Source organism: Tauraco erythrolophus, chromosome 16, assembly GCF_009769465.1.
Source record: "Tauraco erythrolophus isolate bTauEry1 chromosome 16, bTauEry1.pri, whole genome shotgun sequence".
Classification (NCBI taxonomy): domain Eukaryota; kingdom Metazoa; phylum Chordata; class Aves; order Musophagiformes; family Musophagidae; genus Tauraco; species Tauraco erythrolophus.
The window spans coordinates 21,655,137-21,672,733 of record NC_141480.1 but is presented as its reverse complement, the minus strand read 5'-3'; the positions used below and the strand labels follow the sequence as shown (position 1 = coordinate 21,672,733).

The following is a 17,597-nucleotide window of genomic DNA, read 5'->3' as shown; positions in this document are numbered from 1 at the left end:
ATTCCCCTAAACATCCCATATGACGTTTCATACAATCCCTAGGTTCTACTCTGCGCCGTCCTCAAATTCTCCTCCCTCTGCATTCCACTGTAAGTCTTATATCACTAGAGGCCACTGCTGCCCTTAAGCTGCATGACGTTGCCAGGAGAGTTGCCTTCAGTAAGTCACCTTGATGAGCTTTGCTGAGCAGGAAGAGGAGTGGGAACAGTTTGTGCTGGGGTTGCTGACTTCAGTCTGATCAGCCAAGCTCAGTTTTTGGAAGTGAAATGCATGTTGAACTAAGGACAAGGAGACATGTGCAGCAGAGGATACCATGGTGTTACAAGTAACCATAAACTTGCTCCTGGTAGGAGCAAGCTTACTCCTGGGCACTGGAAAAAGAGGAAACATCATTTGGTCTGGGAAAAGCAGGGGTCAAGGTCAGGCCCACGGCCCCCTCTGATTCCCATGTCCTCAAACACGTCTGAATTCAGGGAGCCACTTGCTCCTGCTGTGTTGGGATGGATTCGGTTGGGTTGGATTAGGGTTAGGCAAAAGATGTCCCAAGGACAGTGCTCGAATGAGGTCTCAGAAATTGCACTAGCTCTGGACAGATGCAGAAGAAATAGCCTGTAGCCAAAAAAGCAGATATCAACAGAAGATACAGAAGTGACTGCGGAAGACTATAAAGTTGGATTATGCAGCTGGTGCCTTTCATAGGCCAGCAGACATGAGAAAGGTTAAAATGTGGCAGGAGGGCAGGGTGTCTCACAAAATTAGGGGCCCATAGAGCATATGAGTGAGGCCAGGCAAAAAGGCAATGCCTTAGTGAAAGTGAGGGAACTGACATAGAAAATTCATTTTACACTTCCAAAAACTGTAAGCTTCGTGGACAACTGTATGTGGAAAGAAGCAGGGCAGCTGAGATGGCATGGGAGGCTCTCAAGGACACAGGCTACGTACAGGACTACTAGCTTCTGGCTCTGAAGAAGGAAAGGTTAAGAGGCCACGACAGACTGTCCGGACATGCCATGGACAGCAAACCATCTTGGAATATGTCATCAGGAATCTGTAGCTTGGAAGGACTTGGTCCCTAGCAGCACGTGGGAGGATCCATGGGGGAATTGAGGTGTACAACAAAGGTCTCCAGGGCTTCTGTCCACAGGTGTTTAGCATCAATCAGGACTGTCAGCTCAGGGTAGCACAGAAATCAGAAGTCTTAAACTGGAGATAGAAAGCTCTCAGCCTCTGGTGAGAAGGGGATGATGACCAACATGCACATTTAGGTGTCTTCATCGCTGACTGAAGGAGGAAGGAGGTTGGACCACAGGCAGAGGGAAATCGGAGGACCTGAGCATGCATGGAGGAGAATGGACATGGTGGATAGAAAGTGTGGATAGAAAGGAGTAAGGGTGATCTGTGGGGAATGGAGGAAACCTAAGGGTGCATGGAGGAGAAGGGAACGAACCTAAGGGCTCAAGGGGATGACCTGGACCCCCCACTGTACTCAGAAACCTCCTTTCCTGTCCCCAAATGCCCCTTCCCAACTCCGGAGTCCCGTTTTCTGCATCGAAACATTCGAAGGGCCCCATCGCCCCTGCAGGCTTCGGTAGCCTCGCCGGGCACCCGAGCATCACCCCCCCCGCTCCCCCCCCCCATCCTTCCCGAATGCCGCCGAGACGACCCCTCCCTACCCTCAAGGCTCCCGCTCGCCCCCCTCACCGCGGACCTTCCCGCGCCCCGGGAGCCCCTCCCGGCCCCGCTCGCCGCCCGCCCCGCCCCGGCCCCGCCCCTCCCGCCGCAGCCGCCGCTGGGTCCGGGCCTGGGGAGGCGGCGGGCCGGGAGCGCCGCGCCGGGGAGGGCGCCGGGGCCATGCTGGGCAAGGACTACATGTTGGCCATCGTCCTCGTCAACTGCGACGGTCAGTCGCGCCGGCGGCCGGGGCCGGTGCGGGGCCGGGGCCGGGTGCGGGGCCGGGGCCGGGACCGGGTGCGGGGCCGGGTGCGGAGCCGGGGTTGGGTGCGGGGCCGGGGCTGGGTGCGGGGCCGGGTGCGGGTGCGGGGCCGGGTGCGGGTGCGGGTGCGGGGCCGGGGCCGGGGCCGGGTGCGGGGCCGGGGCCGGGGCTGGGTGAGGGGCCGGGTGCGGGGCCGGGGCCGGGGCCGGGGCTGGGTGCGGGGCCGGGGCCGGGGCCGGGGCCGGGGCTGGGTGCGGGGCCGGGGCCGGGGCCGGGGCCGGGGCCGGGGCCGGGTGCGGGGCCGGGGCCGGGTGCGGGGCTGGGCCCCGGGCGGCGGCCGCGCCCCGGCGCTGTCCGCGGTGCTGAACGGGGCCGGCGGCCCGTGCTGGGGGCGCCCGGCGCGGCCCGCGCCGCCTCCCCGCCCCTCCCAAGGTCGCGGGGGGCGGCCCCGCTCGCCGCACCGTGCCGCGGGCCGGGGGTCCCGGGGGTCGCTGTGTCCGCACAGCGCCAGGCCGCCCGGCAGCGCAGGCCCGCGGGACGAGCGCTCGCCGAGGGTGCGCCGAGCGCTGCCGATTTTGGGCTGCGTTCCCGGGAGCGGAGCTCGCTGCTGTGCTGCGCCGCCGGCTCGTTCCCGTGACCTGCTCAGGGCCGGGGGCGCAGGGAGGAGGGGTTTGATCTACCTCTTCTAGCTGCAGCCCTCCAAGGGTGCTTTCCTCTGTCCCCGCCACCCTTCCCCAGCCAAGCTGGGAAGAAGCCAGTCTCGGGCATCCTGGGGTGTTGGCAGAGGGCTGGGAACTGCATGCTGGCAAGGGGGACTCTGAGCCAGCAGCCCTGCCTGGGCACCCTGCAGGGTGCCTTCCCTGGCAGGCTCAGGCTGCCTGGACTCTCTGTGCCCCTGCCGGGCTCGCCCCGTCCTTCCAGGCGCCAATGAGGCAGCTGCCTGCACTCTGCACTGGCCACTTGCCTGGGGTCCACCACTACCGCAGTCTCTCTGGCGTTGTGCCAAGCCTCACTGTGCTCTCCTCCTGGGCCACGTGCCCAGCTGCGCACCCAGAGGCCACCACAGGACCCTTTTGCTGCTGGAGGAATCTACTCGCTTCTCAGAGTGCCCTGCAGCTGGGGGACCTTCCCCCCAACCTTCCCTCCAACTCTCCCTCTGCACAGACAACCTCTGGAGTGACCAGAGTCTGGAGACAGACCCCGACCTACCCCCAGGCTGGAGGAAAATCTGTGACTCTCTAGGCACCTACTACTGGCATGTGCCGACTGGTACAACACAGTGGCAGCACCCTACACACACCGCCGGTCCAGGAGGACACCCAGAGGCGGATGGAGAGGAGACACTCCAGGGAATGGTAGGGGTTGTGGGCAGGGGGGTGAGCACTGGTGTTGGATCCCAGGCCCCTGCCTGCTGAAGGGCCCTCTGGGCACTGCTGGTCCAGCCTTCCCTTGGAGCAGGCCTGTCTCTGTCTCCCCAAAGTCCTGCTCAGCCCATTCTTGGCCAAGGTTCAGCCCCTTGAAAGGCACCAGCAGGCCCCATGTTGGCTTCATCCTGGCAGCATGGGATGCCCACAAGCTGAGGTGCTGCTGTCCTGGAAGGGGGTCTCCTACCTGGTGCCTCCTGACAGCCCCTTTTGCTGCCCTCACCCCTTTCCTCTTCTCTCCCAGGACGGCCAGGCCCCTGCGGTGAAGCACTTGGCAAAGGACAGGCCCGTTCCCCACCCCATGACTTCACTGTCCCGGAGGTAGGGCTGCCCACACGCTCTGCTGGTTTGTGGGTCACCGTTGACCCTTGACCACCACTGGGTGCTGGGCCATGGTGCCCTCCACCAGAGCAGGCCCACATGCTGGAGCCAGCAGGACCATGCTGGGCACCTCCACGAGACGCTACTCAGCTGGTGGCATGGGGGTCTGCCAGTGCCCGGGCATCCTGGCACTTCCCTGGGTGCCGCAGGTCCATGCTGCCAAGTGGGAGCCATCCCCTCACCACCCTGTTCCTCCACAGGACCTCACTGCCCTGGCAAACAGATGACTTCCAGCACAGCACAGAGCCTGGCTCCAAGGTACAGCACCTGGGGACTTCACTGTGGCATTGTGGGCTGAGACTGGCAGAGGAGGGGGCACGTGGCAGGTGGCAGGGACAGGGATGGGAGCAAGCACAGGGGTAACCACACTGTTAAAGTGAGGGGCGCATAACGGGGGTGGCTGTGCTGGCCAGGCACTGAAGCCCCGTGTGTCTCTGCTCAGTGCTTCGCTGTGCGCTCACTGGGTTGGGTGGAGATCCCCGAGGAGGACCTGGCACCTGGCAAGAGCAGCATCGCCGTCAACAACTGCATCCAGCAGCTCTCTAACAGCAAGGGCCAGGGCTCTGCAGAGAACCGGGGCGAGGTGAGAGCTACTGCTGCTGAGGCTGGCTGTCCTCACCAACGGGGACTGTGCCTGAGGGGGCTAGGGACTGGCACCAGTGGCAGTCAACTCTCTCCACTGTGGTCCCAAGTGGGGCAGGTGGGTCTGACAGGGCTGTCCCCTGGGTACAGCGCCAGGAGTGCCTGAGTGGGCTGTCCCCACACATGGGAACGGTGCCTGGAGAGGGCTGTGGGGGGGAACAGGGCTGTCCCCATGCTTGGGGCTAAGTAGCCTGGGGGCCAAGGGTGTCCCTACATGTGGGCTGGGTGCTGGGGACACCCAAGCTGTCTGCCAGGCTGAGGGAGCCACTGACCCCTCTGCAGGGCCAGGACCTGGTGATGATCCTGAAGAAGGACACCATGAGCCTGGTGAACCCCCTTGACCGCAGCCTCATCCACCACCAGCCCATCCTCAACATCCGTGTCTGGGGCGTTGGCTGCAACAACGGCAGGTGCCGGGACAGAGCCGGGGGCCGAGGGGCGGCTCTGCCCACTGGGGGTAGGCACCCCAGCAGTAACCTGTCCCCTCTCCTCCCTCCCTGACTGCCGCTGTGGCTGCAGGGACAGGTAAGGGGGTGCATGGCCGGTGGGCAGCACAGGGAGGAGGACGCTGCCTCTGCCAGAGTCTCACTGGCTTTGTTTGTGGCCTTGCAGAGACTTCGCCTTCGTGGCCAGTGACAAGGACACCTGCGTCCTCAAGTGTCATGTCTTCCACTGCAATGTGCCTGCCAAGGGCATTGCTAAGGCCCTGCACGAGATGTGCTCCAAGGTGGGATGCAGGGGTCACGGCAGGTGCGGGCACGGCTCAGGGGGTCTCGGGGTGAGGGGAGGCTCTGGGACCCTCATCTCTTGCAGATCGTGGCTGAGCGCGCAGTAGCGAGCAGCAGGCTGCCACGTGCCACCACGCTGGAGCCCATCTCCACCGAGGACCTGCCGCTGCAAGGTACCATCCCCCTGGCGCTGCCATGTCCATGCTCGGGCAGTGGGATGTGCCCCAGGAGTCCTTGGGGACGGGGGAAGGACACAGGGGAGTCCCCTCAACCTCTCCTGTCCTGGCAGTGGATATCCTGGAAGCAGTGAGGCAGTCAATGCAGACGTATGAGGCCCTGTACATCGGCAGCCTGCCCGTGCCCAGAGCCATGGGTAAGCCCCACCAGCCCCACCACAGCTGGGAAACACGGGCTGTGGGGCGGCTGAGCAGCTGTGCTCCAGCACCTGTGGGGCCACTGGCAGCACCCCGCCTGTGCTGTGCCTGCAGCGGGGGCAGAGGCCGATGGGCTGGCATGTCCCACCCCCAGGGATGGATGTGCTGAACGAGGCCATCGAGAAGCTGACAAGGGGCCCTGGGCGGGAGTACTGGACACCGTCCCTCATCTGCGTGTCCGATACGGCCATGAGGGTGCACGCTGTGCAGGTGGGGAGGGGGACGGGGTGCTCTGGACAAAGCAGGCACCTGGCTGCCACTGGGGCAGCACAGGCAGCCCCCATGGGGCGCCCAGCCTCCTGGCGGAGGGCACCTGGTGGGGGTGGCTGGGCTGCTGGGGGGTGGCTGGGGTGGATGGGCCCACAGGGTCCCCGCAGGAGGACGAGGAGGCAGCGCATATCTGGGAGTGCCAGGTGCGGTACGTGACCTTCCTGGGGGTGGGCCGGGACGCCCACACCTTCGCACTCATCGTGGACACGGGGCGACGCTTCCAGTGTGCGGCCTTCTGGTGCGAGCCCGATGCCGGCACCATCTCGGAAGCAGTGCAAGCCGCCTGCATGGTGAGCGGGAGGGGGGCGTCCCCCGGTGCCCCCAGCTTCCCAGTCCTCTGGGGACACCGGCGGGGGGGAGGGCTGGGGACGGGGTGGGCAAAGCTGTTCTGTGTGACCCTACGGTGATGCTGTGCTGCATCCCACCCCGCGGCGGTGCCGCACCGCATCCCACCCCGCGGCGGTGCCGTACCGCATCCCACCCCGCGGCGGTGCCGTACCGCATCCCACCCCGCGGCGGTGCCGCACCGCATCCCACCCCGGAGCGGTGCCGTACCGCATCCCACCCCGGAGCGGTACCGCACCGCATCCCACCCCGCGGCGGTGCCGTACCGCATCCCACCCCGCGGCGGTGCCGCACCGCGCCGTGTCCCGCCCCGTGGCCGTCCCGTGGCGCGTGGTGACACCGGCGCCGACGCCCCGCTCGGTGCCGGTGTCCCCGCAGGTGCAGTACCAGAAGTGTCTGGTGGCCGCCGCGCCCGGCGCTAAGGCGAACCGCGCGACGGGCCGGGGCGGGGCGGGGGCCGCTGCCGGCGGGGCGGCCAAGGCGGCGGGGGGCGGCGGAGGGGCGGCCGCGGCCGGGGCCCGCAAGCGGCGCCTCGCCTCCTTCCTGGAGGCCTTCGGCCTCGGGCGCGCCCTCCGCCACACCCCGTAGCGGGCCGGGGCGGGGGCCCCGATCCTGGAGCCCCCGCCCCGGGCCCCGGCTCCCCGGCGGGGCGGGGACACGGGAGGCCCCGCCCCCTCCAGCCCCGCCCCGCCCCGTCGGACGGAAGGGGCGGGGCGGGGCGTGACGTGGCGGGATGGCGGAGCTCTACGTGAAGCCGGGTGAGGGGGCACGGGTTGGGGGGAGGGGGGTGGCGGTGAGCTTCCGGTCCGGCGGGGAGCGGGAGCGGGGGGGGGCGCGTTGGGCTGTGGGGAGCCCCGGGGGAACATGTCCAGGGGCTGGGGGGGGTGTCCCGTGTCCGGGAAGGGAACACCCGGGAGGTGCCGGGTGCCGGTGCGGGAAGCCGTGGGGAGCCGAGAGGGGGGGAGCCCCGGGGGGTGCCGGGTCCGGGGGGAAGCCCCGGGGGCGGTGTCCAGTGGGAGGGGGGGTGGCCCGGAGATGTCTCAGCGGCGGCGCCTTAGGGCAGTCCGTGTTGGTGGGGGGGCTGGAGGGGGCCGGGCTGGCGCGGAGAGCCCCGGGAAGGCTGTGCCCGGGGAGGGGGTGCCCATCCTGGCGCGAGGGCCGCGATCCCGTGCGCGGGGCCGAGGGGCTGCTGCCCCCCCCAGTGCCTTACTGTGCCCTTTGCCGCCGCAGGGAACCGGGAGCGCGGCTGGAACGACCCCCCGCAGTTCTCCTACGGGCTGCAGGCGCGGGCCGGGGCGCCCAGGAGAGCCGCGCTCACCCGCCGGGCCCCCCCCCCGCCCGCGGGGCCGCCCCCGGGTCAGTACGTGCTGAGCCCCCGCAGCTTCGCCCCCGGGGCCCGGGGCGGTGCCGCTTCCTGCGTGGCCCGGGTGGGAATTGCGCCGGCCTGGGCGGTGGGTCCGGCTCCCCCCGCTCCATCGCCGCGGCTGTGGGAGCGGAGCCGGCGGCACCCGCCCTTGCTGCCCGCCCTGGGGGCGCAGGGGCTGGGCAGCGCGGGCACAGCAGTGCCAGAGCGGTGCGGGCAGGGAGACCCCCCTTCCCGCTGGGCGCGTTTGACGGGGGTGGCAGGCGTGCAGCTCCCAGCACCCAGCTGGCATCCCTGCAGCCGGGGTTCCGCACCAACGCCTCTTCCCTGCAGGTGCTGCTCCAGACCCGGCCCGTGCCCCTGCTGCCGCCACGGCACCACCCCCCCGGGCACTGGGGCCGCCCCCCCTGGGGCCCATCAGCCCCGCTCTGCGGGCAGACAGCAGGGTGCCGAGCGCCGCGGCGTGCCCGGAGGAGTGCCCTGTGCCCGCCAGCACGGTCCTCGCCCCGCTGAGGGAGGCCCTCGACACGTGCCGCCCCGTGGTGCAGGTGAGGCCACGGCCCTTCCCTCTGCCCTGGGGCACAGAAGGGGCAGCAGCCGGGGGAACCAGACCAGGGCTACCTGTTCCCGGGGTGCCACCCCTGCCCCAGGGGCTCCCCAGAGCTGGTGGGGGACAGGTCGTCCCTCCAGCTCATCTCTGCTTCCAGAAACAAGTGTGCGACGACATCGGGCGGCGGCTGACAGTGCTGGGGGATACCTGGGCTCAGGGGAAGCTGTCAGCCCCAGTGAGGAAGAGGATGAGCCTCCTGGTGCAAGGTGAGGGGCAAGGCGGGCTGCATCCAGGCTGGCGGGCAGGGAAGGCTGACCCTGTGCCACTGATGGGTTCTCCTTTCCTTGCAGAGCTCCAGCAACAGCACTGGGATGCAGCTGATGAGATCCATCGCTCGCTGATGGTGGACCATGTGAATGAGGTGAGCCAGTGGCTGGTGGGCGTCAAGCGCCTGATCGCCGAGATGAGGATGCTCGCTGCGGAGCCAGATGGCAGCACTGAGGCCAGGCCTGGCCAGGAGGAGCCCTGATGCCAGGGACGGGGCTGTGGACTGTGAGCAGGGCAGCCCATGCCCAGGGCCACTGGCAGGAGAAGGGCCCCCACTGCCCCAGGGAATCTGGGCATCTCCTGTGCCTCCCAATCCTCACCCAGGAAAAGGGGATTTTAATCATTATGACATTTTAGTGACTCACTACATGATGTGTAATAAACAGCACTAACCTGCCCCTGGCTGCAGCCTGCCCTGGGCTTCTGGCACGGGATGGGTCCTGGTTCTCCCATGAGCAGCAGGAGATGGGACTGCTGGGTGAGGCCACGGCAGCTTCAGGAGCTCTCACCCTGTCCGGGTGTTCCCAGCGCACAAGACGTGAAGCGAGGGAATCCCCCCAGCAGCACCCAGATCAAGCAGGCAGCAATGCATTTTCCTGCTGCACCAGCTGGCACATCCTGGCCCCCTCTGGCCTTGCCTTTGGCAGCGGGTGGGGCGACACCACACAGCAGCAGGCTCTTCTGCAGAAGACAGCCCTCCGAGGAGTTCTAGGCTGCCCAGAGCAGCCTAGTTTGCATGGCCAGGGTTTGTGCTGCAGCTACAGCCCATGCTCCTGTCTGGGCTCCTGCCCATCTTGGCAAAGCTCAGGCCCAAGCTGGGGACCTGAGAGATGTGCGTGGCCTCAGGGACAGGGAGATCCAGAGAGAAACATCACGGTGCTAGTGACGCCCACTTGCTCAGGTGAGCGCAGGGTGTCACGTTTACCCTGGACAGCAAAGCAGACTGCACTGTGCTGCTCCCTCCTGTGCTCCCAGACAGACCTCACCAGCTGCCCCCACCACAGCTGGGGCAGGCTGGGGGTTCATGCACCCCAAGCCTTGCAGCAGACCTCGAGGCTCGGTGTTCACCACCCCCAGCCTGCAGGGTCTCAGTGCAGGAGGGCGAGATCCTCTGCACCCTCAAAGAGCTCCCAGTGCTGCTCGGCTCCTCTTGGCTCCCTTCCCCAGGGCTCTGCGGACCCAGCTGAGCCCCACAGAGATGCAACAGGTCAGCACAGGGGTTTCATGGTGTTTATTGATCAAGCATGAGCTCCTAGGCAATTGCACCAGCCAGTTGTGCTCGAGCCTGAGGTGTCACACATCCATCCCCAGCATCAGAGAGGGCTGCAGCCAGCTGGTCACAGTGCCAGCACCTCCACAAGGCCCAGGAACAGGCCCAGCCATGGCCTGGAGACGGGGAGCTGGAAACTCAGATGTCCATCTCAAACTGGTCTTGATCTGCAAGGGTACAGAGGGATACAGGGCCAGGGTTAGGATGGGGCTGCCTTGGGAGAAACATGCAGACAAAAGGGGCAGAAGCTGCAGCAGGGCTGAGCCAGGATCTCCCCTTGCCCTTGTGGCGAGAGAGGAGCCCCAGGCAGCACACAGGCAGGGGCATGCTCACCTGGCATGGCTTCTTCACTCTCATTCCGCTCCTTGAGCTCCTCCAGCTTGGCGAGGCTGGACTGGGCCAGGGATGTGACACCGGGGGTCTGGGGCAGGCAGCAGGGAGGGGTCCTGGCCACGGGTGAATTCTTGCACTCCAGCAGGAACTTGCGGTCGTAGATGATGCGGGTACCTGCCAAAAGCAGGGAGCTGTCAGGCACTGCTGGCCCCTGGACACCCCCATCTCCGAGCACCACAGGCTGAGCCCAGAGCAGGGGGTGGGATCCAGCGCTTGGCCACAGCTCAGGGACACAGCTAGCTCTGGAGCCACTGTGGGGCTTCCCACATGGCAGACTGTGACACTTGTCCTGCCCAGCACCTCTTCCCCACATTGTTCCTCCTCTTGAGGCTCCCAGAGCTCTACCAGGGCACGGCACAGGGGGTCTGCCCTCAACACGGGTGCCCCGTGGCAGCTCACACCACGAAGGCAGGGCCAGCCCTGGGGCACTCGGCACGTAGCCCAAGCCTAGCAGCCAGGCAGCGGGCACCCTGCCCAGAGTGCCCTCAGTGCACCCTGCCCAGAGATGATGGGCTTGAGGGTGGCTCCCTGCAGCTATCAAACAGAAAAGGCTGGGTGTCCCCCAGTTGGCACTGTGGGGAGCTGTACCCAGGAGCCCATTCCCTTTGCATCAGCCAGGGAGTCACCCTGCTGCGCCCCGCACAAGGAAAACGTGCTGGGTTCAATGGGACATCTCCTCCAGTGTGCCAGCCTACTGGGTGTGCAGCCCGAAGGCAGTGCCCACTCAAGGCACACGCTGCCTGCCCCCACACCCCAAGCACTTGCCAGTGATCCCAAGGTCACCCCAGCCTGCTGCCCTGCACCAGGTCCAGGCCTGCCTTTCCCTACATGCTGTCCCTGCAGCCCAGCACCCACTCTGGGTCCCTGCCAGGCTCCAGCAGTGAGCCCAGAGCACCACGAACACATCACGCAACCCACACCTGCTACGGCCCTGCCGGCACCTGGCCCGGCTCCCCGGCCCCGGATAAGCGTATCAGAGGCACGTGATGGAGCCAGCACTCAGGGTGGGCACCTGCAGCTCAGCTGAAACGTGCCCAACTCAAGGACAGGGCACACGCTACCCTGAGGACATACAGCAAAGAAAAGGACCTGCTGGGCAGCTGAACCAGGGGCTTTGGCAGGGGTCTGAAAAGGGGCAAGAGGGCAGGCCTAGGGTACCCTGGGGGCAGCCATGCCACCCAGAACCTTCCTTCCCCCCGGGCTGCTGAACTTAGCTGAGAGAAGACTTCTTGGCGCTAGCCCCCGCGCTTCCTCCAGCCAGCTGTGTCCAGACATGACCAAGCCCGGAGGGACCAGTGCTGCAGCCACCAGCCCAGCAGCACTACCAGCAGCCCACTCCTCAGCCGTGCAAGCACCAGGCCCTGCTTCTGCCTGCTCCCCTCAGTGCCACCGGGCAACGCTGGCCCTGACTTCTAGCAGCATCTTCCTACGAAGCTTTGGGTTTCCCTTTTCCAGTTCCACTCTGGCCTGCCAGGGAAGTGACCATCCCATAGGCCTGCCTGGATCTGGTGGCCAAAGCAGGTGCCCATGCCCACAAGGAGCAAGCTGCAAGGTGGAAAGCCTGGGAAGGAACATGCTCAGGAAGGAGCTGCCTAAATTAATTAGGCAGAGATGGGGCAGCTGAGGCCATCGTTCTGTTCAAGGGACAACCCCATCCTCATGCTGGGGTCCTACCTCCCGGTGTGGTGGAGTAGAGCTCACATGGGTAGGGGGGGAGAGGAGCAGGGGAGAGCCTAAGGCCCTTCCCCTCCCCTGCACCTACCCTAAGAGCAAAGGCCTATTGCACTACGATACCATTTGTTAATACGAGTGTTTCTCCTTTGGTGTTTGCACTATCAGGGGGGCAGCAGCGGTTCAATGTTTTCTGCATTTCTTCCTCAAATACTAGGAAAAATATCTGAATACATCATCCAGTAGCATTTCTGAGGTTTGTTTGCCTGCAGTACTCAGATATTACTTGTGCACTTTGCGTTTTCAGTACTCCTTCCTCATGCTTTTCCTGGGGAAACTGCTGCTGCATGTAAGGATTTGTCTGGAGGAGGTGGGGAAGTCTCCATCTGGCCTGAGAGACCACCACAAGTGGTCCATTAGATAGGACACTACATGCACTGTAGTTACCTGCTTGAGGAATGGACCAAATATTCAGTGTAGTTACTGCATCGCCACTGAGCAAAAGCAGAAATAAGCGTAGTCCAAGTGCAGAAAGTGGAGAACTTCTCCACCTGGGTAGAGAACGAACGTTCATCTTAAGGCAAAAATCCCCTTCTTCCTCATGGAAAGGGCTTGAGGAGCTCTTACCAGATTTAAAGGGTTACAAGAAGCTCAGAACGGAACGTATTACGTTTTCTCTAGTAGGAAGCAGCCTCTGTTTTCCTAAGATCTGCTTCTAAGCAGCTGGTCACAGAGAGTCAAGCGAAGAATCCCTGTGTTTACCCACAAGCTACCTATTCACCTTCTGCAAATTAAGATGCCATCAAGTTGCCACGTTGTCAACTCAGCCCTTATTTGCAGCCCCTGAACAAAACCTGATCTCTCAGGCAACCCACCTGGAAAAAGAGTGCTGGAAGCAGCAGAACTAATCCAGAAGGAAAAAAAAAAAAAAAGCACAAGCGTGTTCACACAAAAAAGCCCACAAGGCTAACAACTGGCAGGGGAAAGGACTCAGCAGACCTTGTATCGAAGATGACTGCAAAACCCTCCCCGCAAACCGACTGCATCCACACGCTAATGACGTGACCCTGGAAAGATGCATCACTGGGCACCGCAGCAGCTACCAACGACATCATCATACAGCCTCTTCCAGAATTCTCACACACAGCCTATAAATACTGTTTGCCTTTTATTGAATATTCAGGTAAATATTTCACATTAATACAGGCTACATGAAGTAGAGCCACTAGGAAATTTACTCGGCTTTTCCTTTTAAGTATGTAAACAATTAGACATGTATTTACCACCCTAAAAGGTTGAAATCAGGTAATCAGCTAGTCCTCAGCTGCATACAAGGAGCATTCAGGAGTGTTTAGCCAAAAGCACTAGTTTAATCTGATTTTTAAGTTCAAAATGGCTAAACTAAGTGCAGAACAGAATCAGTTTGTATAGGTAAATCAATTTGTTCTCATACAACGGGCTATCAAGTTTCCATTGTTACAGCCCACATAAAATTGCTTAGGCACATTACAGAAAATCCCCAGAGTTCTTCAAGATCATAAAGATTCCCAAACAAGGCTAAAAAATGACAGACCCCCTTAAATCAGTTGACGTACTTGAGATGCATGTTTCCAATGTGAGGTGCCCAGGTGCCAGGCCAAATCTACAGCAAGAAATAAAAAGACAAGTCTATTATGAAAACAAATAAAGGTTCCTTTCACAGAGCGATTAACCATGAGAGGGCAAGCTTAAGGCTTACCCCTAAAATACAACCAACTGTCCAAAGGCTGGGAGTCCTCTTCAGCTCTGGCCAAAGTTTGACTGACAATCTGCAAGACGCCGAGTATGGATTTACACCCTCTCACTTAGAACCAAGTCAATTACCTGGCTGAACGGTCTTAAAATGATGCTTATCTTGCTTGGAAGGTTTGGTACAGAGAGCACTGTGTATTTTTTATAAACACACACACACATACACACTCTGTAGGGGGAAAATCATGCAAGCAATCTCGATTCTAGTATCAAAGAACGGAAAAAAAAGTCACCTATCCAAAAATGAAGAAAAACCAAAACAAAGCCTGACACCATAAAAAGCCCCAGGTAAGCAAAGGTGGAAAACGGCAGCCACACTACCTGCTGAGCATCAGTACATTCTGTTGAGTTCTGGACAACTTTGATCATGGGATTCCAGGCAGGGTCTGGAGTATGGAGCCCGTTAAAGAGGGGGCCTCCCGGGCCATCCGCTAGCTGAGGGTGCGAGGATATGAGAGTGCCGCCGTACATAGAAATGGGCAGGCCCTGGGGGAACAAGAGAAAGCGCTGTCGGTGAAGGTGGCGCTGACTGTGAAGGATGACCGTAGCGCCACGTTTGCCAAGATGACAGAGACAGTTCACATCCGTATGTAACGTTCACCTGCTGGCAAACATCTCAGCGCTTTGAGGACACAGGGCATCACTGCACACCTAGGCAGAGTATGGAATACAGAGACTCTTCAGAGCTTGAGAATCAAGTTAGTTTACCCATTTTTCTGAAATTACACCTTGCCAGTATGCAGCAGCCTCTGCCCAGTGCTCTCAGATGACCCCATAAAGGCTGACGCAGCAGCTGTACAGAGCAATCTCTGCTCCCTCCTCTCACCTCTGCGGCACACGATAACTTGGTGCACACGGCTGCAGCCAGGGGCTGCACTTCAGCAAAGCCTGTGTACAGCCTGAGCCTACAAGACTCAGATGAAGATTTTCTATAAATTACTAATGGCCATCTAAAATATTCTCCCAGTTCAAAAAGAGCAAGTTACAGAGCAGCTTTTTGCAATTATGAGATTTCTTTCCTGTGTCTGGATGATTGCTGCTTTGCAATTTAGAAGATCCCAATAGCACATGCTACAGCTACTTCTGAAACACACTGTGAGCAGGTCTGCTGTTGAGCACATCATCCTGGACATTCCTCCAGTGGTGGCCAAGCTGACAACTATGGCTGGACTACATCTGTCAGCCTCAAGCTACTTTCCAGCGTTAACATACAAGGCACAGACTTCGAAGCAGTCCTCTAATCCTGCCGCTTCCTTAAGAAAGGCACGTAGTATCCATGGGCATGACTTGTACTGAAAGCATTAAGCAAACCTGTAATCAGCCTCAAAAGCTAAGCGAGCCGTATGAAACGTTTCCAAGCGACTGAGCCTCTGGAAAAGGAAACACTGGAGAGCAACGGAGGCATTCAGCAACTTGACAAAAGAACGTCTGCAATCTAAAACTGCTGGTTTTGTTTAAATGAGCCACCAGGCTTGGGCACTTTTTCTAGTCAGTACTGGGAAGAAAGGAGGTTCAGGACTAGGTGCCGCAAGCAATGGTAGAAGAGGCACACACACACATACAGTGTACACAGGTAGAACAGGAGCCATAACAAAGTCAGTCCTTGGTCATTTTCAGACTAAATCCAACCCTCTGTAACTTACTTTAGAAAAATCCACAAAACTATTTGGCATAGGTTGGTGGAAAATATTCGAGGGAGCCACTATTCCAGAATCATCTCTCTCCATGGGCTGATGCTGAGAAAACGTGCCTGGGTCCGACAGCTGCTGATGCATTGGATGATTTCCCATGACAGGCTGAGACCAACCTGACAAGCCTTCTGAAAAGGAGGAGATCGAAAACGGCTGATTACAATTCACTGAAGACACTCCGGAGTACAATTCAGCAGCTGCGCACACCTCCCTATGTCCAACCGCTCCCCAAAAACACACAGCTGCAGAGGTATCTTTGGGCTCTGCTCTGAGCAAAGGCAGACCTTCCACAGCCTACACAAAGCAGGAAGATTCCTGCAGCTTTTAGGCTGGAATGCATTACGGAGAACGCAAACACACAAGCCCTATGTGTAGCATCAAGGCCTCTCCCAGGGAAGCTGCAGCAGGCAGCACTACATAAGCTAACTACACACACAGGCTCTCTCTTTCCAGGTCCCACATCCTCTCATGTACCACAGGAACACACAAAAAAGTTACTTTTATGACAGGGGCAAAATAGGGAAAGAAGAGAGACTGGTAAGGCCAGAGAAGTTTGGCCAGGCACATGCCATCTGCAGGTACATACATATTGATGATCCTCCAGACAAGTGTGGAGATAATGGGGACTACTAGTTATGGCAAGTTTCAGGTGCCCACAGCACAACAGCAAAGATCGAACAAATCTCCACACATTGACTGTAAGCACATACATACAAGCTTTTCTGGAAAAAACACAGCAATGCTGAGACACTAAGTTAACAAAAGTATGGAGGGCTTCACTGAAAAATGTAACAAATACAGGACAATTAAACATTTGTCTTCAAAGTTACCAATGAAAACACTTCACACCTCAAAGGCTGCAGCTCCTCCTTTCCACAAGAACCTCAAACTATCGGGAAACTGAATGTAAAAACTTCAGCTGTTTCAAAGTTATTCTTTTGAAAATGGGGCTGTCTGGAACAGGAGTTACTCCATTCTATTCCAGAGTCATGAGGAGATCAATGCAAAAAATCAGCATCCACAACTATGTGTTTCTGGATGCATTAGCTGCACAACTAACATTTTAAAATGTTCATGGGAAGCAAGCTAGAAACTTGGATGGAGGCAGCTGTCCTTTTAGGCCAAGGGTCAGACTTAGAAATAGAAGCCCTTGTTGTTTAACAAAAGCCAAAAGTTGTTTACTTTTTAAATTCTGTATCATTCATTAGACTTAAAATGAAATTTCTGAACTGTTCTCAGAGTTTACAAGAGTACACCTACAGGTAATCTCCGTTGGGTGAGAACCACCTGCATTAGGAGAAACAAAACACAGCACTTTCACACTGATAGGCACCCTCCCACCACTGGCACCAGTCTTCCCTTCAGGACATACTATGTGGAAGCTGATTACAGACTGTGGAACTTTATTCCTCCTTCCCAACTTTCTTTTCCAATGTAGTACTTCTGGGAGGCCCTAGAAGTTTCTTTGGGCTACCCTAGGCTGTACAGCAGACTTACCAGATACGCTGTTAACTCCGAAGGACCAAATACCGCTATGACCAACAGGAGCTGTGAAGTTGGTTCCTAAGGGCGTAGGAGTGACAGATCCTCCCTGTCGAATCCGAGCAAGCCTTTCTGTCCCAATAGGAGGGGGCACCTTTCGATCTTGATTGGTGTTACCCGTTTTTGGCTGGCCCAAGTTAGAAGGTACAGAAGCAGCTGAAAGGGGTGAAGATGATCCTGAGGAAACTGATGGAATAGGAGATTCACCTGCTGAAAAGAATATTTCTCTTGCTTAATTACACACAAAGCACAGAAGCTAGCAAGCATAAATGCTACCCGCTCTATGCCCCCAATATTATCTCAAAGCAAATGATAAAAAGATTTTAAAGGCTTTTTTGGCAAGCATTCTTCAAGTCTTTCACAGGAATTGTTTAGAGTTTAACTCTAAAATCAACATAACACAAATGCTTTCAGCCATCAGAATCATGTGATATTCTCATGACACAGCAGTACGTCTAAATTAATTACGAGAAAGAATAAGAAACATGGAAGAGTTTCAGGAAGAGGTGAAAACATCAGCCAAAATACCACAAATATCTAGACAGCCTGGTTTTGGTATCCACCACTTCCAGCAGAAGAGAAATTAGACAGCCTCCCAAAGCCACATGTGTAACGTAAGAGCGTTAAGTCCCACCAACTTCCGAAGCGTCACTGACTCTTCTTGGGAAATTCAACTTCCTTTGAGCACTCATTTAAACGTTTTGTTCTTAAGCTCAGAGTGGCAATGAAGTTGCATGCAGTGACATGAAAAGCCTCTTCACTTCGGATTCTGAATCAAAGACCCATATTTTCTGTAAAGCTACTTCCATGTTCTTCCCATTAGGAGGAAAACCCACTGTCAC

General features: G+C 59.1%; 3 protein-coding genes across 3 annotated transcripts in view; 2 read left to right on the top strand and 1 right to left on the bottom strand.

Annotated features, from left to right (window-relative positions):
• The first annotated feature begins 1,851 nt into the window (after nucleotides 1-1,851).
• On the top strand, nucleotides 1,852-6,745 carry APBB3 (amyloid beta precursor protein binding family B member 3). Its single transcript, XM_086621549.1, has 12 exons — nucleotides 1,852-1,900; nucleotides 3,098-3,288; nucleotides 3,602-3,678; nucleotides 3,939-3,996; nucleotides 4,181-4,321; nucleotides 4,663-4,790; nucleotides 4,993-5,107; nucleotides 5,194-5,281; nucleotides 5,398-5,481; nucleotides 5,637-5,752; nucleotides 5,920-6,102; nucleotides 6,536-6,745. The coding sequence occupies exons 1-12, from the start codon at nucleotides 1,852-1,854 to the stop codon at nucleotides 6,743-6,745; spliced, it is 1,440 nt and encodes a 479-aa protein (XP_086477675.1).
• Nucleotides 6,746-6,890: 145 nt separating this feature from the next.
• On the top strand, nucleotides 6,891-8,794 carry SRA1 (steroid receptor RNA activator 1). The gene is made up of 5 exons (XM_086621709.1): nucleotides 6,891-6,915; nucleotides 7,388-7,513; nucleotides 7,854-8,068; nucleotides 8,228-8,336; nucleotides 8,421-8,794. The coding sequence occupies exons 1-5, from the start codon at nucleotides 6,891-6,893 to the stop codon at nucleotides 8,597-8,599; spliced, it is 654 nt and encodes a 217-aa protein (XP_086477835.1). The 3' UTR covers nucleotides 8,600-8,794.
• Nucleotides 8,795-9,467: 673 nt separating this feature from the next.
• Nucleotides 9,468-17,597, bottom strand: part of ANKHD1 (ankyrin repeat and KH domain containing 1) — a 127,683-nt gene continuing 119,553 nt past the window's right edge. The window contains 5 exon segments of the mRNA XM_086621647.1: nucleotides 9,468-9,834; nucleotides 10,001-10,174; nucleotides 13,844-14,008; nucleotides 15,166-15,341; nucleotides 16,711-16,965. Of these exon segments, the coding sequence (XP_086477773.1) occupies nucleotides 9,691-9,834; nucleotides 10,001-10,174; nucleotides 13,844-14,008; nucleotides 15,166-15,341; nucleotides 16,711-16,965 (914 nt within the window). The 3' untranslated portion in view covers nucleotides 9,468-9,690.

Coding starts and splice junctions, on each gene's coding strand:
- APBB3 (XM_086621549.1), top strand. CDS start 1,852: ATGCTGGGCAAGGACTACATGTTGGCCATCGTCCTCGTCAACTGCGAC. Junction 3,679..3,938: donor ATGACTTCACTGTCCCGGAG/GTAGGGCTGCCC, acceptor GTTCCTCCACAG/GACCTCACTGCCCTGGCAAA. Junction 6,103..6,535: donor CAGTGCAAGCCGCCTGCATG/GTGAGCGGGAGG, acceptor GTGTCCCCGCAG/GTGCAGTACCAGAAGTGTCT.
- SRA1 (XM_086621709.1), top strand. CDS start 6,891: ATGGCGGAGCTCTACGTGAAGCCGG. Junction 7,514..7,853: donor GCCCGCGGGGCCGCCCCCGG/GTCAGTACGTGC, acceptor TCTTCCCTGCAG/GTGCTGCTCCAGACCCGGCC. Junction 8,337..8,420: donor GATGAGCCTCCTGGTGCAAG/GTGAGGGGCAAG, acceptor CTTTCCTTGCAG/AGCTCCAGCAACAGCACTGG.